An 11,699-nucleotide genomic window follows, 5' to 3' on the forward strand; every position below is an offset into this window, starting at 1 on the left:
AGCCTTTTATTATATAGGATATTATATAGGATGAGATTGAACCTCAGAGGGAAGGCAGGGATGAGAGGGGGTGGGAAGAGATCAACCAAAGAGCTTGTATGCATATATACATAACCTATGGACACAGACAATAGGGTGGTGAGGACCTGGGGAGGGGGGTGGGAGTGAGCTAGAAGGGGTCATTGGGGGAATAAGGGACATACATAATACTTTCAAAAACAAAGATTTTTTAAATATTAAAAAAAGAAAAGATGAGATGGAACAATGTGAAGGCTTGTTCTTCTCTGAGGTCTGGACCCATGCATTAGCCACTCTATCATTTCACTTTGGTTGTGCATTTTACCTCCACAGGACCAGCTGTCAGCTGACATGTACAGTTTTGTGGCCAAAGAAATCGACTATGCAAACTACTTCCAAACGGTAAGGGTCCATGAAGGTGAGACAACTTACAGTCCGTTTGCAAGAGTCCTGGTGTGGACAGGAAGGAGTGTGGGCATGGGACTGAGGCCCCGTGGCTGAGCATGTGATGGAAAAGAGCGGGATGTGACTGTTCTACCTGTGAAAAAACCCTGCCTTCTCTTTCTCCTTGTATGGATCCCCCCCTAGAAAACCCTAAAAGCAACCTCATTCATGAAGGTCATTGCAACTCAGAGGCCTATGCAGTGACTCCCAGGCCGGGGTGGTTTTGCTGCCTCCTCCAGGAGACATTTGGCAATGGCTGAGGACATTTCTAGCTGCCACCTTTGGGGGAGGTGCTATTGGCTTCTAGTGGGTAGAGGTCAGGGATGCTGCTAAGCATCCTGCAATGCACAGAACAGCCCATACACAAAGAATTTTCCAGACGGAAGTAGGGCCAAGCCTGAAAACCCTGGTGTATCATAAACAAGGACCTGGGAAGATGGTAACCCCGCCCCCAGCACAGATTGGGTTTAACCTGGATTTTTGCCGGGATGATGACAGGTAGGTAAACGATGATTGGTGTGACCTCTTTACCTTCTTCTCGTTGAGGAAAGCAGGTTTAAAGAGAGAGAAACAGGATCTGAGTTGAGAAAAGTATAAATTAAAAATAGGGAAGTGATGGGATGATAAGAAAGATAAAGAGAAGGAACGGGCGGGGGGGGCATCCTGAGAGGTTGAGGGTGCTTGGCTAAGTGTGCGAATGGCTGTGGGCTGTCGGCCATCTTCCAGCACTTCCATCAGTGGACAGAAGTCCAGAGGCGTGTCCTCTACCCTGAAAAAGCAGATATGCATTCCTTCCAACCTAGAAAGTTATTTTGAAGGAGTTTACTTTCAAGTACACTCCATTGCTTTTGTTGGTGAAGGTAATATTCAACTTCAGGGTTGTTAAAACTAATGAAATGTTGACATTGCAAGCATTATTAGGCTGCCTAATTGTCATTTGTATGCCATTTATTTCAATATTCTGATTTTCTAAAAATTCATTTTATTTTTAGTTGGAAACAATAGTATCTACCCTCCACACTAAGCGTTTAAATTGTGAGTCATTCTCCTTCCCTCATAGATGCCCCGTTTTTGAGGGGGAAGGAGGAGTTCAGAAGATAAATGAAGTAACTATTGCTCACAGGTTTTCCTCGGCTCTTAGCCACAGTTCAGCAGCTGTTTTAGCAGTGGGATGGCCAACATAGCTGGGAGGGACTGTTCCGGGAGCCATATCATTATAACCAAAGCAATTTTACCTCCCTGGGGCCTTGCAGAGGATTGTGGGTCAAGACACAAGTTTCTGATCAGTTATATCTTTGCAGAAAACAAGATGTGTTGTGTGTGTGTGTTTGTGTGTGTGTGTGCATGCACACACACACACACACATTGGTTAATGGCCTTTAGCTCTAATAGGCAAATGGATTTCTCAATGTGGTTTTCATTTATATTCTGCTATCATCTTGCCTCTCTGTGTTGCCTTTTGCTTTGGGGGGTGCTTGGTACGGTAAGATGGCAGGAAAGGCGAGCTCTCTAGGTCGGGCTCCAGCTCTGGGGTCCCCCTCACCTGGACGGTTCTCCCACCTCCCACATTCCCACTGTGGCTGTTGCTACAGAGACTAAGGGGAAGTGTGCCCATGGTTTTGGGTGATTGAGGAAGGAGTAGGGGCTCCACCCCCTTCCCTGAGAGTAACCAGCACCTTCAGGCAGAGAGCCCCAAGGGCACAGCAGCCTGTGCTCCCAGGCCTTTGGAAAAGGGTAACGCCTGCTCTTGTGTCTTCTCAGCTCATAGAAGTGCAAGCTGAGTACCACAGGAAGTCGCTGGCGCTCTTACAGGCCGTGCTGCCGCAGATAAAAGCACAGCAGGGTGAGTGCACATCTGTGTGACCTGGAGGGAGGGTTGGGCTGCTCGCCTTCCCAGAGGCCACCCCGGCCTACATCCCTTCACCCTCCACTCTCCCCACGGGTCACGTTCGATGGGCTGCCAGCACTTCACAGGCCGGTGCCTGGTCCAGTTGCGGTGAAGCCGAGCACACACAGACCCACTGTCCCCAGGGATGAGGGGCCGTGGATGTGAGTGGAAGTGTGTGTTACCTGTTACGGGAGGCCCCACAGCCCTGCACACAGCCAGTTAGCATCTACCCTGCCCTGTCCTCTCAGTCACCCTAAACCGCAGGGACGGAGGCTCAACTGGGGGGCCTCCGTGTCTTTCATGGTCTTAGGATAATCTGTGTAAGAGGAAAGACATGGTCCAGCAGGGCGTCCTTCACTCACCCCTCACGGCCTCCTTTTTGCATCCCCCGCACCCCCCGCAGAGGCCTGGGTGGAGAAGCCGTCCTTCGGGAAGCCCCTGGAGGAGCACCTCACCATCAGCGGCCGGGAGATCGCCTTCCCCATCGAGGCCTGCGTCACGATGCTGCTAGAGTGCGGGATGCAGGAGGAGGTAGGTCCGCACGGCCAGCCCCAGCCCTGGCAGCATCTTCTCTCCTGGCACCATCCCCACCTGGCCCCCAAAATCAAACATGGCAACATGGGGTACAGCCTCTCTCCTGCAGAGCCCAGATGGGTCCTGCTCTCGCCTATGAGCCGTCCCTTCACAGGGAGACTGATAACACTGGCCGTGAGGAACGTCCAGCCACAGTCCAGCCATTCCTTCTTCATGTTTGTTGTTGTTGTTATTAATCCTCATCCAAGGATATTTTTCCATTGAGAGAGTGGAAGGGAGGGGGAGAGACACATCGATTGGTTGCCTCCCGCATGCACCCTGACCAGGGCCAGGGGTCGGGTCAGCTACCAAGGTATGTGCCCTTGACCAGAATCGAACCCAGGACCCTTCAGTCCAAGGGCCAACGCTCTAACCACTGAGAAAAACTAGCGAGGGCACCTTCTTCATGTTTAATATGAGTCTTGGCGGCTGCTGTTGCTTTGCCTTTGTTTTCCTCCTCCTTCCCTACTACTCCCCTTCCCCCTCCTCCTCCTTTGTCTTCTTCCTAAGTTCCAATTTTAAAAATAGACCTTTTAGAATATATGCATCCCTACGTTCACTGCAGTGTTATTTGCAATAGCCATGGTTTGGAAGCAGCCCAGGTATCCATCAGTGAATGACTGGATAACAAATCTGTGGTACATTTACATAATGGAATACTACTTGGCCATAAAAAAGAAGGAAATCTTACCTTTTATGGATGGACCTGGAGAGCATTATGCTGAGTGAAATAAGTCTTTCATGGAAAGACAAGTACCAGATGATTTCACTCATGTGGAACCTAATGAACAAAAAAACTAGCAAACAAAATAAAAACAGACTCATAGAGCCTGGCCACTGGGGCTCAGTTGGTTGAGCGCCGACCCATGAATCAGGCTCGATTCCCAGCCAGGGCACATGCTCAGTTGCAGGCTCAATCCCCAGTAGGGAGTGTGCAGGAGGCAGTTGATCAATAATTCTCTCTCATCATTGATGGTTCTATCTCTCCCTCTCCCATCCTCTCTCTGAAATCAATAAAAATGTATTTTTTTTTTTGGGGGGGGGACAGACTCAGATACAGAGAACAAACTGACAGCTGTCAGAGGGGAAGGGGGTTGGGAGGAGGTAGGAACAGGTAAAGGGGGGATAAACAGTGATGAAAGGAGACTTGACTTGGTATGCTGGCCGCTCCCTCTATGTCAGGCTGTTCTGGATGCTGGCCATTCAAAAGGAAAGAGAATAAGTGTCTTTTGACTAAGTTTTCAGTGCCAGGCATTTTCTCATGTTATCAATTCAAGATGAGAAGATCTGTAAGTCCCTGGGGCACAGTTTCATAGAGGGCCTTTTCCTTCCCATCTTTTTTTTTTTAATTGTGGAAAAACTTAATGTTAAGATAAGCAGCCTCATCCCCTGGCTTGGGTCAGCCCTGTTCCATTGCCACTTCCACGTCCTGCCCCCACCCTGCTGTGGGTGTTTTGAAGCCACTCCCAGACATTATATCACCTCGTCTATAATACTGCAGTAGGTTTCTCCAGAAGATTAGGAATATTTTTAGATATAACTATAACATTATTACATACGAAAAGTAAAATAATTTATCAATATCTTTAAATTTCTAACAAGTATAAACTAGATTTTGAAGAACAGAAGTCAGGTGAGCTGGCATCTCCTGTCTCATCTCCTGACCCTGGGCCTCTCTGCCTCACGTCAGACCTTCACTATCTCACTTTAATCCTTCCCTACTATGCATCAGCAGATACGTTAGTAACAACTGCACTCTGGTTTCCTCAACAGAGTAAAGTCCTGTTTCCACTCAGCCGCAGCCTCGTGCTCCTTCCCTCAGCTCTTTGGGTTTGTTTTCTGTGCTCCCAATTTCTTAAGATAACTCAGCATTTCTGAGTCTGCATCCGCACCACCACCCACTCCTCCTTTCCGGGACTCACTATGTGAACAGTCACGTTCTCCTCCCGTTTTTGTGTCTCTCAATGGAACAGTCTTCTCAGTTACATAGTCAAGCTGAAGCTGTGCTTGGTGACTCTGCTTCCTTCTCCTGGCCTGTCCATTGCCGAGTGTGATTCTCTCCCTGCGTGGCTGTGTGTGTCCAGCAGGTCCTACCTCTTCTGAGAGCTTCGGCTGCTGTCTGCATCATGGCTGCTGCGCTTGCTCCCTAACCAGACACGTTTGGGAGCTTCCTCGCATGTATGCCCGAGATCTCTGGGAATCTGTCCGCCTATACTAAGAAGGGAGTGACTGACCTCAGCAGACCCCAACTCAGACCAGGAACATTTTCTCCTAAAGGAATTTGGGAATTGGGGACCCTCCATGTAAAGTAGCCAGGAGCCTCCACCAGGAGCCTCCGCCAGGAGGGCTGCATCACAGAATGCCAGGAGCTGAGAAGGTGAAATAGAAACTACAAGGTCTTCAACCCATGTCCAACTTCCTGTCTGGGACCTGGGGTTCCTTTCCAAGTCTGACCTGCATGTGTCTCCTCTCCACCTACCCCGGCCTCTTCTCTTTCTCTTCCTAGTTCACGTTAACTTCACAGAAGGTAGGGGTTTCACTTGAAAAGGATGACAGCAATTCAAAAATAACTCTGATGCCACACCAGCATGGCTCAGTGGTTGAGGGTCGACCTATGAACAAGGAGGTCATGGTTCAATTCCTAGTCAAGGCATATGCCTGGGTTTCGAGCTCGATCCCCGGTATGGGGCATCCAGGAGGCAACTGATCAATGATTCTCTCTCATCATTGATGTTTCTCTCTCTCTTTCCCTCTCCCTTCCTCTCTGAAATCAATAAAAATGTATTTTTTTTAAAGTAACTCTGAGAACAGAACATGAAGGGCTGAAGGGAGCATGCCTCCCTCAAACACCATCCCGTCTACCTTACCCTGAGGACACAGGCTTCATTTGGATCTAAAAGTATATCCCTGGAGAAATTAAAAATGGCAGCAGAGTAAGTGGATGCTGCATGAACATGTTCCTAGGACCAAACTGGAATTACAACTCAAATACAGAAAAACTCCCTGAATAATCATCTGAAGACTCACTGGAGAGAACCCTGATAACTGAGGACAGAAAGTGGAGACCACGTAGAGACTGACAATTGCTAAGTAGGTGGTTTTGCCTGGGGGAAAGACAGCTGACCTACCCTATTGGAAAACACCTTGCCCCAAGGAGTGGAGTTGCTGAGGCCCATTAAGAGACTGATGATAATAATTAGCCTCCAAGCAGAAGCAATCACCCCACCCTGTTAGGAAAAACTCTATTCACACTAGTGGATGATTGCCTGAGGGCAATTCAAGACTAAATCCTACAGTCTGCAAGCAGAGGCAGTCTCTGGAGGCTTTGAGTCTTTGCCTGATCTAATTAGACAGAAACAGCCTCTGACACTGTCCTGCACGAGAGACTGGGAGTCATAGCAGATTTACCTAATACATATTCACAAATCCAAACAGGTAGCCAAAATGAGGAGACAAAGAACCCCCAAATAAAAGAACAAGAGAATTCTCCAGAAGAGAGAGATGGAATGGAGATCAGAAATTTATCTGATATAGAATTCAGAATAATTATGGTAAAGATGCTCAACAGCATGAAAAAAGATATAGTAACTATGAAAACAGAAATAAAGAATGACGTAGCACAAATAAAGAACACATTGGAAGAAATACACAGCAGATTAGGGGAAACTGAGGATCCAATCAGTGAATTAGAAGACAAGAGTTGAAAAAAATCACTCGATTAGAGACCGAAAAAGAAAAACAATTAAGAAACAGGAGGACATCTTAAGAGAGCTGTGGGACAACATGAATGTTGCAATATTTGCATAGCAGGAGAGCCAGAAGAGGCAGAAAGGGGAAAAGGGATAGAGAATGTGTTTGAAGAAATAATGGCAGAAAACTTCCCTAACCTGGTGAAGGAAAAGTCACACAAATTCAGGAGGCACCGAGAACCCCCAGCAAGAAGAACCCAAACAGGCCCATGCCCAGACACATCATAATTAAAATGCCAAAATTAAAGACAAAGAGAGAATCTTAAAGGCAGCAAGAGAAAAGCAAACTGTTACCTACACTCCCATAAGGCTGACACCTGATTTCTCATCTTAAACTCTACAGACCAGAAGGGAATGAATACTGAAGGTAATGGAAAGCAAGGATCTGAAACCAAGGTTACTATATCCAGCAAGGCTATCATTAAAAATAGATGGTCAAATAAAGAGCTTCCCAGACAAAGAAAGACTAAAGGAGTTCATCACCACCAAGCTAGCATTACAAAAAATGCTAAAGGGACTGCTGTAATGAGAAGAAACAGAGAGACAAACCTAGGCATACAGAATTAAAATGGCAATAAATAAGTACCCATCAATAATAACCCTAACTGTAAATGGATTAAGTGCTCCAATCAAAAGGCATAGGGTAGCTGAATGGATACAAAAACATGACCCAATTATATGCTGTCTACAAGAGACCCACCTCAGAACAAAAGACTCACACTGGATGAGTGTAAAGGGATGGAAAAAAGTTTTACATTGAAAATTGAAAAGAAACAAAAGCTGGGGTAGCAATACTAATATCCAATAAAACAGACTTCAAAATGAAGGCCATCACAAGAGACAACAAAGATGAGTACATAATACTGAAGAGATCAATCCAGCAAGAGGATATATCCCTGATAAACATATATGCACCCAATATAGCAGCATCTAAATGTATTTTTAAAAAACTTCTAGAGGACTTTAAGGGAGAGATTGACAACAACACAGTCATAGTAGGGGACTTTAACACCCCTGTGACTTCACTGGATAGATCTTACAGACAAAAATTTAACAAGGAAACAGTGATTCTAAAGGACACACTGGATCATATGGATTTAATGGACATTTATAGAATATTTCACCCCAAAGCTGCAGAATATAAATTCTTCTCAAGTGCACATGGATTATTCACAGAGATAGACCACGTGTTAGGACACAAAACAAGTCTCTACAAGTTGAAGAAAATTGAAATCATATCAAGCATCTTCTCAGATCACAGTGGAATGAAATTAGAAATCAACTACAGTAAAAAAACTCAAAAACATTCAAACACATGGAGGCTAATTTGCATGTTATTAAACAACTAGAGGCCCAGTGCACGAATCTGTGCATAGATGGGGTCTGGCTGGCCCACCCCGATCGGGCCGGCCAGAGGGAGGGGCTGTGGGCAGTTGGCCTGCTGGCCCTGCCCCCTGGTCAAACTCTCTGTTGAACTGGTTGAGGGGATAATTTGCATATTAGGATTTTATTATATAGGACTAGAGGCCTGGTGCACAAAATTCGTGCATGGGTTCGGTCCCTAGGCCTGGCCGGCAATCAGTGCAAACGTCTGGCGTGGAAGGGCAGGTCCCAGCTGACCTCTGGGTCCTGGGCAGCACCTGGGCCCCTGGGCCCCCATGCGCACCCCTCCACCTGAGTCATCGGCCCCCCGCCCAGCTCCCTCAGTGCCTGGGAGCCAGACAGCAAGCCCTGCCCCCCACCCCCACCGCTGGTTGCTGTCTGTAGGGCAATCGGGCTCCCACCTGGCTCCCTCAATGCCTGGGAGCCGGGCGGTGGCCCTGCCCCCCATCTGCAGGGCTCCCACCTTGGCCTGGTGCTACCTGCTCACCTGCTCCGCCATCCCACCGCATTACCACCCTTGTTGGGGCCCATCAGGGCCAGCAGCACCTCCACTGCCGCCCACTGCCAGCGTCATGTCGCTGACGCCTGCCATGTTCTGCACCACCCCCTCGTGGTCAGCACACATCACAGCGAGCAGTTGAACTCCCAGTCGAACTCTCAGTCAAGGGGACAATTTGCATATTAGGCTTTTATTATATGGAATGAATGGGTTACCAGTGAAATCAAGAAAGAAATGAAAAACTTTCTGGAAACAAATGAAAATGAACACACAACAACCCCAAATCTCTGGGACATAGCTAAAGCAGTCTTGAGAGGGAAGTTCATAGCACTATAGGCCTACCTCAAAAAACAAGAAAAATTAACCCTACAACTTAAAGAACTAGAAAGAGAACAAGAAAAGCCCAGAATAAGTAGCAGGAAGGAAATAATAAAGATGAGAGCAGAAATAAATGACATAGAGCAGGGGTCCTCAAACTTTTTAAACGGGGCCAGTTCACTGTCCCTCAGACCGTTGGAGGGCCGGACTATAGTTTTAAAAACAACTATGAAAAAAAACAAACAAACAAACAAAAACTATGAACAAATTCCTATGCACTCTGCACATATCTTATTTTGAAGTAAAAAAAACAAAACGGGAACAAATACAATATTTGTATTTGCATGTGGCCCGTGGGCCATAGTTTGAGGACCCCTGACATAGAGACTTTAAAAAGCAATACAAAAAATCAGTGAAAGCAAGAACTAGTTCTTTGAAAAGATAAACAAGATTGATGAGTCACTAGCCAGACTCATCAAGAAACAGAGGACTCAAATAAATAAAATCAGAAATGAAAGCAGAGAAGTAACCACCGACACCACCAAAATATAAAGGATTATAAGAAAGTGCTATGAACAACTATATGCCAACAAGCTGGACAATGTGAATGAAATGGATAAATTCCCAGAAAAATATAATCTCCCAAAGCTAAATCAGGAGGAATAAGAAAACCTGAATAGGCCAATAACAACTGATGAAATAGAAGCAATAATAAAAAAAACTCCCAGCAAACAAAAGCCCGAGTCCGGATGGCTTCACAGGTGACTTTTACCAAACATTCAAAGAAGAACTAACACCTATACTCCCCAACTATTCCAAAAATCCAAGAGGAAGGAACATTTCCTAGCTCTTTTTATGAGTCCAGCGTTATCTTAATTCTAAAAGCAAATAAAGACACTACAAAGAAAGGGAATTACAGGCCAATATCCCTGATAAACTTAGATGCTAAAATATTCAACAAGATATTAGCAAATCAGATCTAGCAATATATTAGAAAGATCATTCTCCATGACCAAATGGGATTTATCCCAGGGATGCAAGGCTGGTACAATATTCGCAAATCAATAAATGTGATACATCACATAAACAAATTGAAAGACAAAAATCACATGATCTTATCAATAAATGCAGAAAAAGCATTCGACAAAATCCAACACCCATTTTTGATTAAAAAATAAACTCTCAGGGAATAGAAGGAGCACATCTCAACATGATAAAGGCCATATATGACAAACCTACAGCCAACATCATACTCAGTGGGCAACATCTAAAAGCATTTCCCCTAGGCCAGTGTTGTACATTCATCCCCAACAACACAGCTCCAGATGGAATCATCACTAAGGCCCTACAGGGACTAGCAGCTTTAGTTAATGAGTTAGCTGAGAATCCTGGAACTGAGGATCCTTTCTCCAATTTACTAGAGCAGTGGTTCAGAGAATGGAAGGTAATGATGGTATCCATATTCTCCTCTTTGATAATCAATCAGGTTAGGAGTTACAGTAATGGGATGTTGTATCACCTTATGTATGAGGGGTCTTATCGAAAGGGTAATCAAAACCCCATTGACCAAATCTATAATAATAGAAGCGTAATATGCTAATTAGACCAGACGTCCTTCCTTCCAGACAAATCCGCAGTGGGCGGGGGCCAAGACAGAGGCAGCAGAGGACCCTGGCCACAGCCACGGCATGTGGGGGCCACAGTGGTGGTGGTGGGTGGGGGCTGGGGCCAAGGCCCTTGCACAAATTTCATGCATCGGGCCTCTAGTAGCAAAATAATCTTCTCCTAGACACTGCAGAGCATGAAAGTCAACAAATGTTAACCGAGTTTGAAGAAAAGAGTTAAATGAGAAAAGGGGGGAATTGTGAGAATAAGCAAGTAATTTTTTCTGTCACAGAAGGGAGTTTAGGCAGCCACCATTTGGGTCATATGACTTGGCAGCCACCATTTTGGCTCCCGTGACTTGCAGCTTCCCTGGGGGGCTGCCATTTTGAAACAGCAAAGGTCAGCCCCTTCCTTTAAATTAGCCAATTGTGCAAGAGTGTGAGCCTAAGCTCTTCCAATCAAGAGTGAGAAACAGATGATGTTCATCAGGCATAAAAGCCCAAACAGACCACCCTCTCAGTGTGCATGTGCTCCCAGATCGTGTGTGTGTGCACCCTCCCAAAGGAGTAAAGATATTTGCCTTGCATAAAAAATAAAATAAAAGCATTTCCCCTAAGAACAGGAGCAAGACGGGCATTCCCACTTTCAGCTCTCCTGTTCAACATAGTACTGGAAGTGCTAGCCATCGCGATTAGACAGGAAGAAAAAATAAAAGGCATTCACATTGGAAAGGAGGAAATAAAACTCATTATTCGCAGATGACATGATATTGTATATAGAAAACCCTAAAGACTCCACCAAAAAACTACTAGATTTAATAAATGAATTTGGCAATGTAGCAGGATACAAAGTCAACACCCAAACATTGACAGCTTTCTTATACACCAATTAGAGACCTGGTGCATGGATTTGTGCACCGGTGGGGTCCCTCAACCTGGCTTGCACCCTCTTGCAATCTGGGACTTCTTGGGGGATGTTGGACTGCCGGTTTTGGCCTGATCCCTATAGGCCAGGCAGCAGGCAGCTGGGGAGGAGCCCGAGCCCTGGCCAGGCACCGTGCCACTCCCACTCATCCCGGCCCTGCTATGCCTACCGCTGCCACGGTAGTGCTGCCAAGGAGGTGGGAGAGCCTCGTGCCACCACAGCTACACTCACCAGCCATGAGCCCGGCATCTGGTGCCCATCTGTCAGCTGGAGCGGCGCTCCCACTGTGGGAGTGCAC

The 11,699-nt window shown here is 46.2% G+C and overlaps 1 protein-coding gene across 1 annotated transcript in view; it reads left to right on the forward strand.

Annotated features, from left to right (window-relative positions):
* Positions 1-11,699, forward strand: part of LOC102432618 (rho GTPase-activating protein 44-like) — a 59,436-nt gene that overhangs the window by 9,174 nt on the left and 38,563 nt on the right. Inside the window, 3 exon segments of the mRNA XM_023748335.1 lie at positions 352-420; positions 2,224-2,305; positions 2,754-2,881. Coding sequence (XP_023604103.1) covers positions 352-420; positions 2,224-2,305; positions 2,754-2,881 — 279 coding nt within the window.

This window comes from Myotis lucifugus, unplaced genomic scaffold (assembly GCF_000147115.1).
Source record: "Myotis lucifugus unplaced genomic scaffold, Myoluc2.0 scaffold_1281, whole genome shotgun sequence".
Taxonomy (NCBI): Eukaryota; Metazoa; Chordata; class Mammalia; order Chiroptera; family Vespertilionidae; genus Myotis; species Myotis lucifugus.